Genomic DNA, 22,537 nt, shown 5'->3' on the forward strand with positions numbered 1-22,537 from the left:
AATAAAATAATACTTATTTCATATTTATATAATCCTTTTTTAATTTCTAGCCTTGTTATATTTTATAATCTAATTCGTATAGCAGTACCTGCATATAATTTATAAATCAACGTATTTATTTGGGGCATAGCCCCTAGTATATGTTTTTTACTTTTACCAATATGTTTGCACAACCAAAAGGGCTGGCCTAAATTACCAGCCAAAAGGTTGAAATCAAAGCAAAAGGTGATGCCTCTGCATGCCAGAAACCCACTCAGCAGCATGGACACCTCTTTATGGAGATAAAGCAGCCAAGCTTTGCCTCTCTCCTCTTTTTCCCTCTAGCACAACACAGCCAGGGACCTTCCAGTCACTACATGTAGCTGGTGCTCCATGAAAAAGGGAAACACAGGATGAAAAAGGAATGGTCAGCACAGAGCAATAAAACCATTCAGATGCAGGGAGATATGGTAGCAATATATTAAATGGGGAACAGGGGGGGAAAAAAAGCCAGATGGTTGATCTAATTTACTTTACAACTCCAGATGACTTCACAAGAGGTCACTTGGTGAAACTGAAAGGCAAATGCTTCAGCTTGGATGAAAGCAAACAGCTCCTGCCTGCCAAGGTGGAGGAGACTGAGGAATGTCCTGCTGCAGAACAGCATTGACAGAGCTGGAAAAGTAACATTTTTAGGGGTTTTTAATAGGCTATCACCTTTGGCACGCACTACAGCAGTAGCCACTGTGATGCTGGGATTAACACTTCAAATGCCAGGATTTTAGAGTATGAATGATGAACTGCTCGTGCTCTTCATCAAGAATGGTTCCCCCACACACTCAGAACCACACAGAGGTGGGATGTGGTGTTAAAATTCTCATGTGCCCATTCCTGAAGTCCAGCTACTCACCAGTCCTGTCCCAGAGAGGCAAGAACACACCTGGCAGGTCACCCAGGCAGCAGGTGAAAGGAGCCTCCCAATTCCTGGTGCCCCAGCCCTGGCTAATGATGCCAGCTAACACCTCAAAGGGTTTGGAGCTGAGAGCAGAAGCATGGAGCAAGTGCTTGAACTGCTTCATTTCTTGTGCATGTGGGGAAAAAAAAATCATAACTTATTTTTTTAGACATTAATAATTTTCTTGTGCACTGCTTTGGGATTAACTTCTGGCATATTGCTGCTGGTAATGAGGTTCCTCTCTGCTTCTGCAGCCCTCTGAGGAGAAGCACCAGCCTTTCTCCAGAAGATGCTCAAAAAAAAGTTTTGTCTGTGACCACCTGAGTAGAAGTGGGCTTTGCTGGGAGAAAGGAGTTCCAGTGGCACTGCAGGCCATGGTCCCAACAGAGCAGGTACAGCCTATGCAGGTGTGGATGGAAGAAGCTTTGCAGAAGGTAACTGCCCCTCTCAATACCAGGAATCCTTCAGTGTCCCTCTCTCCCTTCCTTGTGCACAGTCCTCCAGCTAAGACAGTTGTTCCCTTCTCCTGTCCACTTCCACTTCCTCTCTGTTTGGCACCTGCAGCCCCAGGGAGCTGAACAGCCCCAAGGTTTGCTCTGGGCTTGGGTTTGTGCAGTCACTTGGGGTCCAGGCAGTGCTTATGTGGGCCCCAGGCTGACTGGGAAAAGGAGCTGATCCCCTGCAAACCTAAAGGACAAATGACCTCTAGAAATGCTGTGGGGGGACCACCCTTGATAATTTCTTTGCAGTCTCTCCCAACAGATCAGCCTTGAACTACCTAAAATAACGTGGTAGCCTTGATTTCCATACTTTTGATTTCCAGCATGTAACAAGGGCTGGGAAATGACACTTTTGGCATGTTGTCGGAATGATTTTAACCTGAGAATGCTCCTGTACAGATGTTTTTCTTGCTTTCCTCTAAAGCAAAGCCAAAGAAACAGTATGGGATGCTCTGAATGAGATGCCTAGGAAGACAGATTTGGGATTTCCCAGCCAGCTCTACTTTGGCTGAGAGCAGCAGGAACTTCCCAGCCCTGGAAGGGCCTTCTTGTCACGGCCTGTTCCCTGCAAACATGTTGGAGAGGCAGGATGGGGCCCCCACCTGCCTCCCTGAGCTGCCTGTATCAAACAGCACACCCAGCCAAACCACGCTCAAGTCTGTCTGGGCTCTTGCTTAGGGCTAAACACCTTTTGCCAAGTTGCTTTACTGCACCATCAAGCCTTTGCTCCCCAGAGTAACAGCTCAGAGTTCACTTAACTAAAGAAAATTCTTTGCTTTGAATTTTCCCCCTGGGGTGGTTCGCTTTTATTTCCCAATTTTTTTGTTCCTCCTTCGCTGCGCTTTGTTAGGAAATGAATAAATGTGTGATTTTCTTTTAAGCTGCCCAACTTTTCCAGGCACAGGCTGTGTGTCCATGGAGGGAGGTGTCCCCAGCCTGGCTGTTGGGCTGTGTAAGGAATGAGCTTACACTTTTCTGTTTTCCAGGAGATGCATGTTCTGCTTGCTGACATCAGCAGCGCAGGACAGGGGCATGCACCAAGCAAGGTTCCCTTCCCTCTGGCAGCTTCTTCTGGGTGTTTTCTTCCAGGCTTTCTGTCCTCTTGACACCTGCATGCACTTCCAGGGATTGTTCACACAGCCTGATCTCCTTGATTAATGTTAATACCTCTAGGTGTGAAAGCTACTTTCTAAAACAGGGCTGTGATTCAGATGTGCAGGAACATTTCAAGTCCTCTGGTGACCACTTAGTGTCAAGCCCACTCTTAAATTTTCCACTGCCAACTCTGCAGAACAAGTGCAATGTTATCCATTTCCCTGACTCCTTTAATATAAATATATGGTATTTATATTTATGGTATAAACACCACAACCACCATCTGTGTGGAAAACAAGAGCTGGCACAGCAATGCAACAGCAAAGAGCAGTAAAACAAAAAAACCCAACCTTGCTAAATAATCTTATTTCCTAAGAGCACATTTAAAGCATTTCTTCCAGACACAGATTAAATAAGCTTGGAATCAGGATTTTCTTAGCAGTCAATCCCCATCTGAGAGGAATGAGGCAGTTAAAAAGCTTATTTAGCATTTAGTCTACATGAGGGCACACACATGAGGGCCTCAGGTTAAAAACACTGCATAAAGCAGTGTGGCTGCAGCTTGGCAAGTGCTCTCCATGGCACAATGTAAAATTCCTACCGTGCCTGGTTTACTGCAATACTTAGAGAAGATGATTTCAAAACATATTTAAGTAGTAATTCATCAGCTTCTGTTTTCCACAGAAGACATCTCAGAAATGAGAAATAGGAAGAGTCAGGGTATAGTTTGGATCTCCTGCACAAAAGCAACAAACTTGTGATGGGAAATGGATTGTGTTTGTTTTATCTAAGCAGCACAGTTGTGTTACTGTAGTTCTCTCCTGTGACAGAAGATAAGAAGGAGCAAAACTACTGACCCATTTTTCAGGGAGAATGATGCTCCAGAATCCTGGAGTCCCATTCAAAAGCCTTGCCTACAATCCAACATTATTCCTGCAAACAACTTGACACCACTCCTTGAATTCCAGCTTCACAGAAGAGTTCAAACACACAGCTCAAAGTAGGAAGTCCTTACACACACAATCCCACTTTTCAGAGGCTGCTGCCAGTGCTCCAGAGAGAAGTGACAAGGAACTCCATACACACACGCATTTTTATTTTAATAAATAGAGTTTTACAAGCTCAGGCTTTTTTTTTTTTTTTCCCTTAAATCACATATACAGAACAGGAAATGCCTGACCAAGTAACATGAATTGAACTACTAACCCTGGGAAGGAATACATGCCCTCTATAACACTGAAGACCATAACTGAAAGGGGATTTGCCATCAGCAGCACAGTAATTTACTTCACAGATCAGACAGCTTGAGAGAGACGTGGCCAAAGCAAAGAGAGTGACCCTAAATGGACCACTTGTCTTTATAGAGTCACAACAGTGTAAGGAAAGCCAAGAGCCCAAGTGCCTCCATTTCCTAGTGCCACTTCTGGATGAATATGTATGTCTTCACATCCTTTGAGCAATGCATTCTAACCACAAGTAGAAAGGCTAAGCACAGCAGGTATGCAAAATTATTCGATTGAAGAACAGATACTGGATGACACAGTAATGTTAAATTTCAAGATTTTAAATTAGCAGATGCTTTTGCATCCCCTTCAGTATGGCAGTGGAACAGATCCCACCTTCTCTCATAGAGGTTTAGTCCAAAAACTTCCTGTTGGCATTAGCACCAAAGAGAGCCACTCTGATTTCTGGCATCATCTGTAGAGAGAGAGAGCACATCAGTTATGTGAAATGGGCAATAAAATTGCTGTATGTTCTCCCTGCAGGCACTGTGGGATAGTCAGGTTGGCTTCAAAATTAACAGCTCAGTTCATTCTGAGCTTTCTGAAGTCTTTCTCTGATCACACATTGCCTGCTACTCTATAAACTGAAAGCACTGCCTGTACTGCAGCAGAAGAAAGAGATGCCAGAGCTAGGATTTTTTTGCACTTGGGTGTAATAGGTCTCAGCCAAAGTTTGTACTCAAGCTAACTTCAGTAATTCAAGTTAGCCTCAGCATTTCAGCATCTTGACTGCAGTGCAGTCACAACCAAGGCTTTCAGTATCATAATTTATAGAGTTTTATGCTTAAGCTTATTTCAAAAGGAATCATTCTGGGGAAAGCCATGGGTTTTTTTTTTTTTTTGCTGCACAAACAGTAGGTAATTTGCTTTTTTCCATTCAAAAATAACTTCCTACTTGTCATTGCCAATAAAATCTGATGCCATGCACTATTGTGACACTTTAGAAACACAAGGATTTCACTACAAGAACAAACTAGTTAACTGCATTTTGTTTACCTGGGTTGTTGGAGAAACTCACCTGCTGGGCTACAAGGTCCAGTCGACTTTCCAGGGTATTGGAAACTTTAATTTTACCATCACTGTTGTAGATTTCAACACCTCCAGCACTAAAGATGGACAACGAAAAAAGAAATAATACAGTGAAATCCAAGGGTCAGAGTCAGAATGTGGCAAACATATCCCAAATCAGCATTTCTAGGTAAGTCAAACACATGGCTAAGATTTCTCTTTTTTTAAAAAAACAACCTTTTTGATCATTTCTTAATAGGAATCAGCACAAAGATCCAGTGAAGCAGCAGTGCAAAGCATCTTTGGAGTTACCAGAGACCACAGCTGTGTGCAAGGATCCTCATCAGCATGTTCTAAAGGTAAATGGAGCAGTGCAATTTGTCCCTTCAAAACAGCTTCAGGCTCTGTGTTATTATTACAGCTGTCACCTTTTGGAAGGTGAGGAGAAGAGCTAGAAGTGTTGTTTGTTGGCCCATAAATAAAGATGACAGAATAGGCAGCTTCGTCTATGGCACCTCTGTGATAGCATGTGGAAATGGGGCCTTTCAGAGAGAACAGACATAAACCCCATCAAGTGATTAACCTGCAGCACCTTCAGACTCAGTTTGCTGCTTTCTGAGACAGAAAGCATGGCTACATCCATATTCTCTCTCCTTAGAAGAGCAGTGGTTCAGTTCCTATGCACAGTTATTCCCTACTCCAGCACTGTGAATCGGGCTGGAGACTGCACAAAACTTTTCCTCACAGTTTTGATGGAAACAGTGCTTGTCTGGAGAAAACTGCAGAGTCTGTGTTTGATAAACTCAAAGAAGTTTAGTTCCACAAGAACAGCAGCAGCCACTTTGAGGACATTCCATACTTAATTTTCTGACACTAATGTGAGCTGTGGCTTTGAAAAGTTACATTAAGTTAGTGCCTTGTACAAAACAATCCCATTTTACTTACATATCTTCTGGCAGGAAGCTGTCTTGGTCAATATGAACATCCACATCCCTTTTTATGGCATTTTTGTAGATGGGAATGCTCTTCTGTACAGCAGCCTAGGACAAAAGATAAACCTCCAGTTAGCACTGACAAATGCTACTGCAGCACTCAGGTTTGATAACTCAATCACTTGGACTAATAAAATTAAGGGATTGAGGCCTCTTTTTTTTCTTTTTTTTAATTAAGGAAATGCATTTCAGTTTGGCTCTTCAGCCAAACTCAGTTATTATTCTTAATGCTGTAGCCATCTCTAAAGTTTCCAAGGTAATATCCAAGCAGGGAAATGATCCCCAACTTTGGAAGCACAGTGTAGGCTGCAACAGAAGTGCAATAAGCAAAGCTTGTTTTCACATCACACAGAGAGGGGGATCTGAGCAGCAAATATCTGCTCAAGTCAGGTCTCAGCCTCTGTGAGCAGGGCATTGTCAAAATATTCCAGATGTCTTACCTTAACCATGGGGAGATCCTGCTTCCGGCACCGAACAACTAATTTGGGCTCCAGCAGCTGGTAGAATCCCTGCAAGGAATAACCATTTCAGGTTTCAGGAAGTTTCAACATTTTCCTGGTCAGAATTATTTAACCCCAAGAAAGGAAAGGAGCTGACCAATCTGAAACCCAAGCCCCAACAATATCAGCCTCATTTATTTAGGTCTTTGCTCACAAGTTCACCTCACACAGAGACATTCTGAGAGGACGGCAGGAATATTTGGGGAAGAGCCCAAATATGGATGATGTTTTTGGAATTCAAGTGCAACTAAACATGTGGGATCTCAGGATTGTGTTGGCCACTAAATTTCAGGCATACATAAGGATCGCTGCTGTCTAAGTAGACAGAGCATGCAACCAAGCTCTTGAAGACATGCAGCAATTTCAGATGCCTGTTCTAATAAATCCTGCCTTGCAGTCCCTGTGGTAATTCCTGAGGCTAGAACAGAATAATATAACTTTAGTTCCTCTTTAAAGGAACCTACAATGATCATCTGGTCCAGCTGTGAGCACAGATCCCTCACTGGATCTAACATAAGGAGCCAAGACAATTTGCAAGAACAAGAAAGGTTTGTTTGATGTACTGCAACACCAGAGCTGAGTGTGACAACAACAACACCCAGTTGGAGGCACAAGCTGGGAGGAGACACTGCTGAGAAAACTCTGCCATCCAAGTGTGACAGGAGAGCTGTGGCTCCTGGAGCTCACAGCAACAGGACCAGTTTGTGCCAGGAGGAGGCACCAGAGCTCACAGGACTGACCTGGCCAACCCTTACAGGACTTTCAGCCTTTCATTTCTGGGGATTGAGGATGTTTTTTCCAGCCAAGCAAAGCTCTGGTTTCTGCTTTCTCTGCCTGCTTCTGTCACATTCCACACTGCAATCAATTTGTCAAAGCTCATAAAGTCTCAAATGCTGAAAAGGTTTTCACAGCAGATATCAACTGACTTGTGGGTTTGGAGAAAAGGTGTCTTTGATCCAATTCTCACTACAGGAGCTTAATGTGTACACCCTAAAATGTGTGTGCACATCTGCAATTACTCTTACAATGGACCTGCTGCTGGTACACCAGGTTCTACACCTCAAAATAAGCCACAACCTTTTCTGTTCAGAATCCAACACTCAAAAATATTGAAGTGATGTTTGAAACTCAAAAATGACCCAGCAGCATTTGATCCAGACTCCAATACAACTGGAACTTTCAGAGGGCTATTTCTTGTGGGGAGACAGATAGAGATAATGCTAAAGGTAATCTTGTCTCCAACATATTGCAGCTGTGTTAATTACCAAAGGGTGGGAACAGCCTTGCCCTCACAGCTGTGAGTGTGATAAAAGAATGAGTGAGCTGGGAGAGAGTCAGTGCTGGCTGTGCTGTGAGGAGGAAGGGACAGGAGGTTGTGAGAGGGACAGAAAGGGTCAGCTATTGTACAAGGGACAGGAAGGAGGGAGCTGGAACTGTGAAAGGAAGAGAGAAGAAGGAGAGAAAGAGCCAGAGCTGTGTGGAGCTGCCCATGGGAGGCTACAGAGAAAAGGTAAGAAAGATTTCTAGATAACAAGGTGATGATGCTTGAAGCCTTCTGAAGTTTTACTGAAGCACTCTGAGTGTGGTGGCTGTCTCTACAATGAAAATTTCTGACAAAAGAAGCTTAGGGGGCTAGGGCAGCAATGCTCCATTTTTTACAATTTAAATATTTACCTGTAGAACTAGTCCATCCAGCAGTGTCTGGTACCTGGCAGTATCCTTCACCACCTTGGCAAGTCTCTGCTTGGCCTCATTCAGCAAATCCTACATTCAGAAGAAATCAGATCAGCAGAGCCCATCTGTTTGGCATTTGGTTTCATGCCTACCAACTTTCTGTACTTCTATTATAGCTCTCACACCCTGCCAACACGTAAATGTACACTCCAGCTGGTGTTCATCCAAGCTAGACCTCCATCTCTGCATGGCACACTCTCCCTGCCCAACACTTCCCTTCCTCCTGCCCTGGGCTGACCTCATTAGAACCTGACAATAATCCCTTTTCTGTGAAAAAGGGAGAGCTCAGGAGTAAAAGGATGATGCTTAGAATGTTAACTTGGATAAACTAAATATGCGATGATTAATTGATTAATGTAAAATCCATACAGTTGTCCAAGTAAGTTTTTTTTAGCTTTATGGTTGAGCAAAGAAATCTTATCTATTTTTCCATCAAATAATATCCAGGTTAGGTATTCTTTAACTATAAGTAAATGCAAATTTAAAGTAGCTCTCTTGATTTAAAGTGGCTCTCTTGATTGTCTTTACTCAGCAAATCAGTATTGAATGGGACTGAATTTTTAAGAAATTTTAGAAGAGTCAAGTCAAAGCTCCTAAAACTGAACCATCAGAAATGCTTTAGATAAAGAAACTCTGTGATTTGGTATAAACCTTTCTTTCCTGTCTTACCTCATGGTGTTTAGAAAAAGAGTGCACAATAACAGAGTCAGAATGAAGATATAGAACTATCAGAATTCCCTGTCATGGTCAAACCTAGTTATTCTGTCCTCCCTAGAGTAACACTGCATTTCTGCAACTGCTCATCTCCCTTCATGAAAGGAGCCAAAGATCTGATAAGGGAAGAAAGAGTGAGCAGCATGTGACTTTAAATGTCTTAAAATGAGGAAGAGGGTTTAGAATTACTCAGGAGCATGAGGTTGAGTCAGCAGATAAATGAGGAAGAGATTGCCCAGCAGAGACTACCACAACAGAGTTAGCCCTTGAGCAATCCACCTTCCTCCTCTCTGGGAATACAATCTAAAGTTTGAAACTCGTTTTAAAGAGCCAATAAACTGGTGATTTCCTTTTGCTAACTCCCTCTTTTTCATGGTAGCATCAACCTGAACATTTATCCCATCTTTTATTTTTTGATTTCCACGGGCCTCTCAGGCTTTTCCAACAGCTCAACAGCCCCATCTAGCAGAACATGGAACACCCAAACTTATCTCTGAGATAGTGGGGTGGGAGAGCACAGCAAACCTGTGAGCAGAATGGGGACACACTGCCTGTGATGAGAGATAAAGACAAAAAACCCAAACAAGCCTGAATGTAGCCTGCTCTGAGGAATGATTACTCACCCTCTGTGTCAACACACACACTCTGGCCACCTACCAAAGCAGGAAGCAAAAGGTTTAATGTACTATGAACCACTGAAGGACACAAAAAAATCCCAGTTCAGTGGTGTTTTAAGCCTCCTTGCTTATGCCGTGCTGGGTTTTTCACATAAACGTTGCTTCAGGCAAAGAGAATTTCAAAGTTCTACCATTTTTTTTATGTTGAAGCAAATGTCACTCAGTCAAAAACTGTATTTTCTTTAGAGAATGGTTCCACTTCCTAACATATGATAGAAAAAGACTGGGTGTTTAGTTCAGAGATACTCACTGCAATAAGGTCATCCCTTGCCTTGAGGACCTTCAGCCTTGCTTGATTCATCAGGTTGGACATCTGACTGCAAGTTTGCATGATAAAGTTGAATCAATCCATCAGCCTTTGACAGGAGAACTGTAACATTTAACTGCAGGCTCCGCACTTCAAGATACCAATTCTACAACACTTGAAAACAAGGTCTGTTCACCTGTTGGGATCTGTTTCTGGACTTGCACAAAAGATTAAACTGCAGAAGCCCTTTCTTGGTGAAGACTCAGCCAAACTAAACCCCACATGATGTTTTGTCACAGGGTAACAGAGCAGAGTAGAGTTCTAGACATTAACTACATGAAGAAATGTGAAAGATTCTTTCATCACACTAAGTCATACCATTGTAGCTCAGCTTTGATAATTTCTTCCCAGAAAAAAACCCCAAAAACTCACAGTAGAACTAAATATGTAATCTACAATTTGCCTGTTTGCAAGGGAAGAAGAATTTTGTAAAAAATTAACAAGAAAAAGCAAGCTGAGGCTCTGAAGTCAGCTGTCTAACCCAAGCAAACTTACATTTTCTTTTGCTGTTCAATTTGTTTCTCCTTCTTTTCATAATACTCCATGATTTTCAGCCTCTGTGTCTGAACAAGGCGACCCTTCTCAATGTTGAATTCTTCTTCTGCCTACAGTAAAAATTAAATAACTGAAGGGGAAATTGATTCCTTGGGCTGAAAAAAACAGAACCAAAATGTAACAGAGCACATTCACAGACAGGATAGGATGATACAATTTATGGTTCCATATAAAAACCCTTCACCTCTGTAAGTAATTCTTACACAAGGAGGGTGACAGCACAGCTGTTATTTTTTTTGTAAAGCTTCACCAGGCAGAATGTAAAAACATATGGATAATTTTCCTATTTATACCTGAGAATCCAATCTCAACTTCTGAGTTCTGTTTGCAGATCTTTGGGAATAATTGCTTTAGTACTGATTAAATACTTGTGTAAATCTAAATGTTTAAGGGAGATTAAATATTATCAGCCAGACATATGCTGAATCCAATACCAACAAGGCATTTCAGCAGTGGTAAAATGCAGATGGTTGGGGCTGAAAGGCACCATTAATCCTTCTTCAGCAAACATCTATACTCTTATCACCAGGTTAATATTAAACCCAGTCTCTTGTGGCTTAACCTAAGTGAAGCATTCTGCAAGTAATTCAACTCATGCCTTAAATACTAATTCAGTGGGGGAAGGTGTTCTATTTAATCCACCTGAGTCACGTTACTACTCAACTCTCCTGATTGCTTAAAAAAATGGGTGAACTTTGATACAAATGTATTTATATTCAAGAGCCACCAAAACATTGACCAAAATCAGCTGAGAGTCATTTTCATCAGTCAAAAGCTAAGAAATGTTAACTTTATTTGGTACAACATTTTTTGCTATGTAACAACTAAACAGAAATCAGCTGTAGCTTACAAAGGTGTTCTAGTTCTCTCTGAGTGCAACTCTCAAAGCAGGATGTGGGATGCAGTTTTCCTTTTGCACTTACTGACAGTGAACTTCCATTTTTACCTTTGCATCTATTTCTTCAGCCTTTTCATTGGCTTCCTGCTCGATGAAAGCCATCATGTGCTTGATCTGTAACCAGAGAGAGGGAAGAAAGGGTTTTCTGTAAGAAAGGACATTGACCAGAGGAGGTAAGTGTATATATATATATCTTCATTTGTAGATCCTCCATTATCCATTTATTAATTCCTATAATATTGTTGTGCAAGGAAGTTTAATGGAACATACACACTAAAGAGTCAGCTCATCTTGAAATCTATTACAAGCAAACTCTTTTCCCCAATAATTCTATATAATGCTGTTTCACTGGCTGCCATTAGAAGAATGCACATCAGGTATGCAACTATAGAAAAACCCAAAACAAACCAACCCACCCAAAAGTAAATTTGTGTAACTGTGAGGCTGGATAGTTTTGTTCTTTGTTAATGAGACCAATTTTTTCACCCCTGGGATTATTAAAAAAAAACCTCCAGACTTCAAAAATCCTCACACAGCAAAATGAGTCTGTTTGTTATGACATTTACACAAAACATAAAGATTAACACACATAGATGGGATCTGAATGAACTTTGGTCTTCCACAGTGAAGCAAAGTGCTGCTGACCACTCTGGTCAAATTTGTACAGCCAGAAGTTGTTTTGAACACCAGAAACACTTCTGAAAAACTGTAATAAATTCTGTAAAGACTTATAAGATGAGTTTGGAAGGGCTGGGGAAGGAGACAGCAGCAGAAACACTCTGTGACCCAGACCACATCAAGAATGTCACGAGCTGCTTCAGAGCCCCATGTGAACCAACAAGTTTTTTTGCTTGCACTTAAAGATGAGACACGTTCTGCAGAAAATCCAGTCTGAATAAACCCACACAAAAGGCTTTATTTATAGAATCTCATGATAAAATTAAATGTTTTAAAGGGATTAGAAAGGTGCTGAGGTGAAAACGGAGCCAATGTGCAGAAGAGCACTAAGCCCATAGAGATGAAAAAAACAGAAATGAAGGGACAAGTGGAAGGTTTTAAACACGTGGAAGAAGTGAACAGTAATATCTACATCCTCAAAATCAAATCAGCAGGCTTTCTTTTAATTCCTGTCTGCAAAGACTCTCAAGTGCTTGTCCACCTACAGCATCAGCTTCTTACCCTGCACTTCAGAAAGGACAAGAGAAGCATTTTAAAAATGGATATCACTTTGCTGAGTAGCCTATTGTTGAAGAAGATTGAGAACTAAGCAGCAGCAGCCTTTATGTTACTGAGTCCCTTCCTCCAGTGCAGTCTGGTTTCTGAATTTTGGAAAAGCACTTTTAACAGTTCTGCATGTTCAGGAAACATCCTCTGCATAAAGAAAAGGAAAGAGATAGAAGCAAGCTAATATGGAATTCACTTCTAGACAGGTAAGACTGAACAGTGTTACTTCCTTCCAAAGCTGCTGAAATCCCCTTTTGCTTTTTATAGAAATTAAGAGAGATCCAAAGTGAGATTTCACATCTATAAATAGGATTAGTTTTAATAACACTGACAAAAATGTATTTTGAAATGAGGAGACTTATTTTAAAGGAAATACTTATTTAAAGTATTTCCTGTAAAAAGGAAGAAGGGGTTTTCCCATGAGGAGCAGTGTGACCATCCTTTCCAAGGGAAGTTCTGGATGTTGGATGGGCTTTAGAAGTGACCACATGGAACAATACATTAAACACCTTTGACAGAATAAAAAAAGCAAGTCTGTCAGTGGGGAAAAGCCTCAATCAGAGATGATTTTCAAAGTGACAATTATTGGAAGTGTGGTGGCAAGGAGTTGAGAGGAGCAGCTGGCAAGTTCATGGCAGATTCATCCACATGCAGGACTGTCAACCATCAGGATTCTCCTTTCCAATTAACAGGATCATCCTGGCCTAGGATGTAAAGCACTGACAGGAATGCTGCAGGTGTGAAATGCCATTAGTATTACATGTTTAATACATCACCAGAGCCTGAACTAACCTGTGAAGTTCAGGTCCATTCTGGCTGAGCAGGACCACCCTAATGTCAGCTTTATTTTTATTATCTTCATGGAGGAGGCAGGAAAAAAACCCCAAACCTGAGCTTTGCAGATAAAAGGAATATAATGTAATGGTAAAATTCTTCTGGAGAAAGGCAGCCTACCAATTTTACTTTCATTGTGATGCTTCCTTGCCAAGAGACTATGTTTAGTGAATGAGAAAGTGAGACACAAGCACTTGTGATGCAGAGGACAAAGGGAACTTGCCTGATCTGCCCAGCACCTGCAAGAAGCTCCCCAGACCAGTACTGGCTGGATCCCCACAGCCTTTAGCACCACACACCGTGTCCAACCCAGCTGAAAGCAGCTTTTTCAACTGAGGGCAGTGTTTACTGTCAACAGGGACAGGGCGTCCTGCCTCTGGAGGAGTGTCCAGACTTCAGGGCTGGAAGTTTCCACTGCCAGCCAAGCCCAGGCTGCACCTCTCTGCTTAGGATTTAGACCTGAAAAAGGGCATTCAGGAAGGCTGAGCAGCCCACCCGAGTGCTGAGGTAACACAGCTACAAGCAAAAAAAAAAAAAAGGAAATCTTTAAGGAACCATAGAATTATTAAGGTTGGAAGAGACCTTGAGGAACATCCAGTTCAACTATCAATGTAACCTTTAAACCACCAAAGCACTTCAGATTCAGACACCTCCAGGGAATGGTGACTCCACCACCTCCCTAAGCAAATTATTCCAATGCCTGACCTCCCTAACAAAAAAAATCTGATATTAATCTCTCTTGTCTCAGCTTAAAGCCACTTTCTCTGGTTTCTCCCACTGCAGACATGGAAAAAGAGACTGGCCCTCATCTCTAAACATCTGGCACACAGTATTGGCCTCAGGATGTGCATTCACCTGCCTTGGGGTGCAGTTAAAGCACACAAACAGCACACAGCCTGTTATAATATCTTTATAATCTATATGTAACATGGCACCAAAACGCTTCAAGGAAGTTCCCCGCCGGGACCCTTCCACCCCAGCAGGGGGAAAAACCGCTTTGTCCGGAGACTCCTCTTTCCAAGCCAGGATCTCCCTTTCCCAGGGGAGGGCCTGGGCAGAGCGGCCGCCCCGGGCCCTCAGCGCTGGGCCCCGCTCCCCATGGCCTTCGGGGGGCTCCGCTCGGCCTTACCTGCTTCTGCACGTCGGCATCGCTGAGCGCCATGGCGGCGGTGGTGGCAGTGGCGGTGACAGTGGCGGTGACAATGACAGTGGCGGTGGCGGCCGCAGGCCTGAGGAGACGCGCCCGGTGCCGTCGGTGGCCGCCAGCAGAATCAGATCCGGTTCCTGTCACCGCGGGGGCGGAGCCTCAGCAAGCCACGCCCACAGCTTGCTCCGCCTATCGCTGGCCCCGCCCGCCGCCCGCCCCGCCCACATCATGCCCCGCCCATAGCACGACCGGACCAATAGGGATGCAAACAACGTGTGACGTCACGCTGCTATATAAAGCGAGGCGGGTGTCGCGTCACTTTCAGTGTGAGAACTCCCTGCGGTGAGTTAGAGGTGTGGCAAGACAGAAGGGAAACGAGCTCGCTTGTAAAGCCCTAAAGTAGCTTTGTGTTGGCACTGCCCTGGGCATTCTGTAGGATCATTTCGTGGAAGAAAGGAGAACCATTCCAAATCGGTGCCAAATGCCGTGTTTGCACACCCGTGCTTCTTCCTGATTTATTTCTATTTCCTTATTTTTTTTCCCCTGTGGTTTTCTTTTTCCGTGTGATGTGAAAAGCCTTATTGTAAAACTATGCGTGTAACTTGACGTCTTTTCATATTGGCGTTATAATGCTGGAAATCAGCTTGTAGTTTGGGTCTGGAGAACGGTTTTCTGTTACTTCAGGCGTCATCTAAATAATATGAAAGACTTAAAAAAGCCTTAATGAAGACAATAAAGACTTTAAAAAGTCTTAATGAAGAAGAAATAACATGTAATAATAAGCGATAATGATGTCTATTATTATAGAATAAATATTACTAAATAAAATAGCAAATACAGGGGGAATTATATCCAGATTCTGTGTCTTTCCCATGTGCCCCTTGCCTTGTTGGGGGGGGTTCGGTTTGGAACTCTGCCCCACCGACCCCACACCTGTAACCGCGTGACCTGGAGGTCGGGGCCACGGAAATAACTACCGAGGGCTCCTTTTCCCCTCGAATGGCTGAGAAAACCGGGAGAGGTTGTCACAAACCCTCCTACCTCCGTTTTCCGTGACCCTGTTCCCACCGGGAGCGCCCCCCTCCCTCAGAAGTCACGTAATGTGGGCGGAGCCTTCCCCTCACGTCGGGCCACGCCCCTCACGCCGGGCCACGCCCCCCTCACGCCGCTCCCGGCGCGAGCCGTGACGCGCGGCACGCGCCCCGCGCGCTCCCGCCCCCGCCCCCCCCAACATGGCGGCGGCGGCAAATTAAGGGCAGAGCCCGCGCACCGGCCGAGCGCGGGAACGCGCCCGCGCCCGCCCACCCCACACCCCACCCTACACCCCACCCCGTCCCGTCCCCCACACCCCTCACACTCCCCACACACACACACCGCCCCCGGCGGGAGCGACCCGGGAGCTTCTGCGGCCTCTCCTTTTTCCACCTCCAGTTCCTCCCTTCCCGCGGCGCCCGCAGGTGAGGAGCGGGCTGGGCTGGCTGACTTGGCTGTTTATTTATTTCTTTATCTTTACCTTACATGTCTGTCTGCATTTACTTATTAATTTTTGAGGAGGTTTTTGAGGAGGGTGGTTTGTGGGGGGAGAAGGTACCGGCGGCCCTGCGCGCTCCCGAGGGGTGGGGGGGGGGGGGGGGGGGGAGCGGGAGCGCGCGCTTTCCTTCCGCGGGGGCGCGGCCGGGGGGAAAGCGCGCCCCCTAGCGGCCGGTGCCGCTCCCGCCCCCGCCTCTCCTCGACCGAAGGACGGACAGACAGACGGACCCCGCTGAAACTTGGAACGGCTTTTTATTTTTTTTTTATTTTTTTTTTATTTTTTTTTTTTTCCAATTTATTTATTTATTTTTTCCGGATTCTCGAACCCAAACAGGCAAAAAAAGTGAATGGGAGCTCCTAAGTAAAAGCTGTGTTTCTCATAATTTAATGCTGCGATGGTTTGGAGCTGTAAAGGATTGAGGATCTTTGTAGGGGATTTTTGTTTTTCTTCCTAGAAGAGAAATCGCACCGTTTGCCTAGAATGCTCACTTAATGGCATTTCTGTCAAAGGTCAGCTACTGCCTCTGTCCAGATAAAGAACAATTATGTTTTCCAGTATTTCTATCCATTAAGTGCCACCAGAGGATCGGCGGTGGCTGCAGTATTGATTCATTTCCAGTAGGAACTGACATGTTCGAACTGAGCACTGCTCAGTTTATTATAAACAATCTCTTAGTCATACCCTCGTACACAGTTGGAAAAGTACTCAGGAGAATTTATCTCCCAAGCTGATCACAACTGGGTTGCTGAAAGCCTTTCCAGAGACAAACTGCTGCAAGGTTTAACTAGTCCACACATGCAAGTCTCACCCAAAAATCCCCACACAAGCCTGCAGAGTGCCTCAACATTTTCTATCTCATTGATGCGGGGTGTGGCTTCCTAGACAAGTTGAAATTGAAATTCGGTGGGTTCGGTGAAGAGCACCGAGGCTGTGGATGCGGCTGAGCTGGAGAATGGCAGCCTGTTGCAGGGATTGATGGCAGGAAGAGGACCCAAACCGTGAGCATATCGATGTCAGGAGGCCCTAGAGATGATTTGAGCTGCCCTGGTGGTGTCTCTGTGCCTGCAGCTCTGTGTGTGTGTGCTGTAATAATTCAGCAGCAGCAGCAGGAGGTTTTATGCCACAGAGTCTCTCACAGGGTCATTCTTAGGTGGGGAATGCATCCACCCTTCTGGAGTGGGAGCTGGTTTGGAAAAAGCTATGACAGAATGCTGATGTTTCTGAAACCCAGAGGTGCTGTTGTGTTTATAGAACCAGCTGAGCTGCTCTGGGCAGTAGAGCAGTGATGTTGCAGTTTAAGGGCTTGAGTGACGTGCTGTAAACCCGTCCTGGTGCAGGATGGTTTTACAGCTGGGGATTATATTCGCTGTATTCATTGGTAGCCTTGTGCTGCCCATTATCCAATTTATAACTCTGCCGTGGATTAGGACGTGACAGATGGGGAAATGTCAGCCCTGCTGCAACTCCTGCTCTCAGGTCGCTTGAGCAGCTCAGCCCACATCAGACAAGTGACAGCAGGGCTGGAGGAGTGACAGGCTGAGTAACCTTCAACAGGTAGAGCCTTCCATCCCCCAGGGATGTGGGGACTGGGAAAGGTGAATGGATTTGTAGGGAGTGATTGGTAACAATGTTGATATCTGTAGCTTTTTAAGGACAGTATGTATTAAACCAGGAGTAACCCTCTTGCCTTGGCTTTGAGACTCAGGGAGTCTGTGTTATTCCTTATTTTCTCTGCTCCATTGCATCTCCTGTACAAGCTTATTCTCTTAAATATTTTCTGGACTCTCTTCCATTTTGCTCCTTTAGTGGAGAGCTTTCTTTCCTCTGATCTGGTCTCTCAAGCTGTTTGTCCTTTTTCAATCCTGCTCATTCCTGAAGAATGGCATTTTTTTTTTCTGAGATATTTACAGTATCTGAGTCAATATTTCTGTGTTTCTCTTTGTAAAAAACCAGTCATTCACAATCCAAAAGGCGTCATTCACTTGCTGTGCTGTGGGCTTCTCTCAAAGGAAGGCCAGTGATTCTGAAGTGCACTTCCACTCATGGCATTCTTTTATGTGAATTTGAAGATTTCTTCCATTCAAGTTCTTAAGTCTCCCTTCTCATTTCAGCATAAAACTGCCTCTCAAAATATACCCACCAAGGTAATTTTTTAAAAATAATTCTTTCCCCAGGAAAACATTAGCCACTATTTAAATAAGCAGTGGTCTGATTCTCTCTCTCCCTCTCTGGTTTTTTCCTCCCCTCCTCCCCTCAGAAGTGCTGAGCCAAGCACTCTGTAATTTTTGTGAATTAGGCCTCCCTGTGGCACTGTGCTGCTTTGGATACCACACTTGTTTTGATCAACTTTTTAAATTCCATTTTCTGCCTTGATTTGGAATTCTATTTTGAAGAACGATCTCTGTTACATATTCAGACTTGTTCTTTGGTCCACAGTTTCTGGATGTCTCTGGACCATCTGTCAGGCTGATTTTTTCAGGAGGGATCAGTTCAGGTTGTCTGGAAGGGCTCCCATTCACTGTGTAGGCATTGTGAGGAGCATTTTGATTTCAGGGCTGTGGATCTCTGCTGAACAAACCAGAAGTGAAAAATGCTGTGGAGCTTTTGCTTTTTTCACACCTGATGATGGGAACATGGTGATTGCATGTGGGGGTCTGGTCTGAAGAGCAGATCTATTGTTAAAGGATCCTGAAGTCTTCAGAGCAGTTATTTTTTTTTTTTTTTTCCAGATCCTCTTGCTCTGTGAAAATCTCAAGGGTAACTGTGTTGTGCAAAAGCTGTGGTTTTTCTCTGCTGTGATTTCTTTGGTTTCTGAAGCAGGATGTGTTGCCCCTGGAGCACTTTATGATGGAAGAGGCAGCACAGATGAAGTGTTGACTCCAAGTTTATTGTTCCCTTTGTGTATAATTCACTACTTTGGTTCAAGCTGTAGCAAAGACACAACCAAACCTTTTTGGTAGAGCCTTTCAGGCCATGTATTTTCAGATACATGAGCAGGGCTGCCATAGTGTGGTTTTCATGAGAGAACCCTTTTCTGTTTTCAGTACTGAATGAGTTTCAGAAACTAGAGTTTCTAAAGAGATTTTACAGCGGTCCTTTTCCTTTGCAGCTTTTAGTTTGGTGGTAAGTTTTTCTTTGCCAAGCTGCCTCCTCCCACAGAACCAAGCCACAGCACAGTTCTAGTTCTGTTTATCCACAGTGACCAGTGTGCTGCTGCTGTTAATCTGAATTCCTTCCCAGGGAGGAGGGATTAGAAGTTAGTCCAGACACCTTGAATAGCTAGACAGGCAAGTGCTTTTCTTTTGCTTTCTCAGTTTATTATTATTATTTTTAATAATAAAAATTAGTCCCAAGGCATTTCCAGTGCAATCCACTATTCTCTTGAGATGGTCCAATTTCTCTTCCCTGTATTTGGCATTTTGCTTATTCTAACTGCTTTAAACTTTAAACTTGATAAAAAATTTTCTTCTAAATGTAACATTCAGAAACCCCTGGATAGTATTATTTGATCCTTTAAGCTGACAGTGTGTTGGAAGTAGTCATCCAGACTTTGCCAAACAAAAAGTGCTAAAACATGTTGGTTCATCTCAAACATCCTTTTAATCTGTTGCTTGGCTTTTTCCTCACTTCCATGTTGTTGTTTGAGATTTTACTTTTTACCATGTTTTTAATTTCTATCTACCTTAGCTTTTCCTGCAGGTCTTGTTTGGATATTTAAGAAAAACAACAAAACAATTAGAGCGAGACAGGGAGGAGTTCTTTGGCCAGATGTTGCTGTTAGGTGTGGATTTCTGGTTTATACTTAATAACGTGTGGGTGAGAAATCCAGGACAAACAACCATCTGTTCTCCCAATCCCTGCAATGAACGTAGAATTTACTCTGTTAACCTTATGTTTTCCATTGCTTTTGGAACAGCAAAATTAATTTGAGGCAATTGTGGTCACTTTTTCTGCATCACAGTAGCAAATCTGAGAAAGCAGAGGAAATATTCAGGGGAGGTTTTGGGGAAGAGAGACTCCTCAGAACTTGTTGTTTTACCACATGTTGTGGTTAAGGAGGTGTTCAGAATCAGTCAAAACATGAACACGTGTGGTTTTGTGTGTGGTTGAGGTGGGAGGTGTTGAGAGGAGGGCAGGAGGTGAGGAACTGCTGGTTTAGGAGTGTGAGTGTTCCAGGCTGGAGTGAGAAATGTCACTGCTGGGAGCAGACAGGGCCCTGCACTGGGACACAGTCGAGTTTACTCCGCATGGTTCTTATTAAAATAAGAATGCATAGGACATCAAAGCAAAAACCTGGAGATTGCTTCAGGATCCTTACATAATTCCTGCTTACGTGTGGGTTCATGACCTGTAGCAGCCTCACAAACCAACAAACAAACAAACCAACCCCTTGATTCTCTGTCCCCTGAACAGCCTCCCCGGAGCGCACCCCGATGGCGTCCGCCGCTGCCGTGCCTGTAGGATTTCACTATGAAACCAAATACGTGGTGCTCAGCTACCTGGGCCTGTCAGCACAGGAGAAGCCACAGGAGCATCCTCCTCCTCCTCCTCCTCCTCCAACTCAAGGTAATCTTTGCATATTCATCTCATTTTACACATGCAGCTGTATTTGTGATTATTCTTCAGTTGTTTCTGAGCATGAACCTGATGTTTGCTGTAATGAATCTCTTCATTTATTCAGTGAAAAATGAATATATTTCAGTTGAAGGATGAGAGAGATGCTGATGGAAACAGAGCTGTTTGTGTGTAGATTGCTGTTTTAATTTGAGCTATGTCAGGGCTGGCTGGTGTTTAGGAAGCAAGTCAGTGGTTTTAGTTGCTGCCTTGAGGGTGGGGGCATGGATATATATATTACCTTTGAGAATTTCAGCCCAGGCTTGCTATTTTTTTGGGACACAAGTAGAAGCAAGCAGGGCTGAGGTGGTGTTTACTGGCATAAACTGGGTGGTGTCTTGAGCAATCCCCTGTGCTAAATAGTTTTGCCCTATTACACTGAGGCTGCTGTTGTTGTCAGTCAGTGCTGATGCAGAGATGTGGCCTAGGCTACTCCTGGTTTTTTATTTATGTATTTATAAGAAGTCAAGGACTGCACGGAGTCAGATGTTTCTTCCAGGATAAGTTTATGGATAAAAGAGGTTAAATAAATAAATAGAAGGCAGAATAAAAGAAGTTTGGTAGATTGTGTTTCACATAAACATAAGGGGTAAAACTGTTTTTTATTTTGTGGTGGCCAGCACTTAAGCAATGTTGTTTGTCAGGATTGCTTGGGTGACTTGGCACTTCTTAATGACATTTTAGTCACTACTAGTTCTGTGATTCAGAATTTATTCTGATGAAAGGAGGATAAAACCCTCCCAAACCACAGAGAAGTCTTCAGAATATTTTTTTTCTCTTTGAACAGTCATTTAAGAATGCAGATGCTGTCATTTACTGAACTTACCTGTCACAAAGTGAGAAATTCCTAAAAAGAAAAGAGTACGTCAAAGTTACTACAGAATTGCTTTTCAGTTTGGCACTAAATCTTATAGTTATATATAACTGGTTATATTACATATAATTCACTAATGTTAGTATATTTAATGTGTACAATTAATCTTACAATGTTTAAGGTATATTTGCTACTTCCACTTTGGCTGCATCTGGGGTCCATGAAAGGAGAGGCACCTGTCAAACCCTTTGTTGGAAAATGTGCTTATTTTAGTAATAACATCTAATTCTGAACATCCCACCCATTTATAACTGGAAATGCACTGAGTACATACAAAGGTTCAATTTGTAAGAGTCTGCTTTGTTCCATAAATAGAAGGTTCAGAAAGAAAAATGTTAGGCTTAAAGGTTTTTGAAAGTAATCTGGCTGTAGTTACTTTGGAAGTGTTTGCAAATTGAGGTGAAACCTTTCAAATGATTCTTATTACTGAAACCTCTAAGCTTCCAGTCTGAATTACAGCAGTATATTTAAGCTTTCTAAAGAGGAATCTACAAATGCTTAGATGAAAAATTTGTAGTCACTTGAGAGGAGTTTACTTCTCAGATATTGTTTAGATGAGTTAGCTTGTGTGACAGCAGTCTGGAGTTGGATTTGCTATTAAAATACTGTAAAGCTTTCATACTTTACAACTTCTAAAAAGGAAATCTTCCTGTATTTTCACCACTTAATTCCCCAGACCAGACAGTGACCACAATGTCTCCTCTCCTGGTCATGTTTCACTTTAATTAGGTCTCTCATTCAGTGTTTTTGCTGTTTTCTGATAAAAGCCTCTGGATTAAATAATTTTGCCTTACTTTTAATTTTCCAACTTGTTTCTCACTCGGGTTGTTGATGCTTTGAATGGACTTCAGGCTGTATTGAATTAAACAAATGCTTTATCCTTCTGCTTCAGGGTTTGTCTCATTCTTTCCTGATTCACTTTTCCTGGTGGTGGCTTTCTGCTTTCCATGCTTCTGAGAGGTTTCTTTTATCTGCTAGCTACACTTTAAAAATTCTTTCTCCTACTTTTTCTCACCTTGCTTGTAATGAAGCAGCATTTGAGCTGCACTCCCGGGCTGTGAGGGGTTATTTCAGAGTGCTGTGTGCCTCTCCATTGAATATTGAGCAGTTTATACA

At 43.2% G+C, this 22,537-nt stretch overlaps 2 protein-coding genes across 2 annotated transcripts in view; one reads left to right on the top strand and one right to left on the bottom strand.

Annotated features, from left to right (window-relative positions):
* Window positions 1-3,602: 3,602 nt before the first annotated feature.
* Window positions 3,603-14,535, bottom strand: ATP6V1E1 (ATPase H+ transporting V1 subunit E1). The gene is made up of 9 exons (XM_083860159.1): window positions 14,385-14,535; window positions 11,246-11,311; window positions 10,240-10,349; window positions 9,688-9,754; window positions 7,987-8,076; window positions 6,253-6,321; window positions 5,766-5,860; window positions 4,831-4,918; window positions 3,603-4,227 (listed from the first exon to the last, which is right to left on the bottom strand). The coding sequence occupies exons 1-9, from the start codon at window positions 14,415-14,417 to the stop codon at window positions 4,165-4,167; spliced, it is 681 nt and encodes a 226-aa protein (XP_083716285.1). The 5' UTR covers window positions 14,418-14,535; the 3' UTR covers window positions 3,603-4,164.
* A 1,218-nt stretch (window positions 14,536-15,753) lies between these two features.
* The window catches only part of BCL2L13 (BCL2 like 13), a 35,761-nt gene continuing 28,977 nt past the window's right edge, over window positions 15,754-22,537 (top strand). The window contains exons 1-2 of the mRNA XM_083858958.1: window positions 15,754-15,859; window positions 20,347-20,499. Of these exons, the coding sequence (XP_083715084.1) occupies window positions 20,367-20,499 (133 nt within the window). The 5' untranslated portion in view covers window positions 15,754-15,859; window positions 20,347-20,366. The remainder of the gene's footprint in view (window positions 15,860-20,346; window positions 20,500-22,537) is intronic.

Source organism: Zosterops lateralis (genome assembly GCF_965231275.1).
Source record: "Zosterops lateralis genome assembly, chromosome: 4".
NCBI classification, from domain to species: domain Eukaryota; kingdom Metazoa; phylum Chordata; class Aves; order Passeriformes; family Zosteropidae; genus Zosterops; species Zosterops lateralis.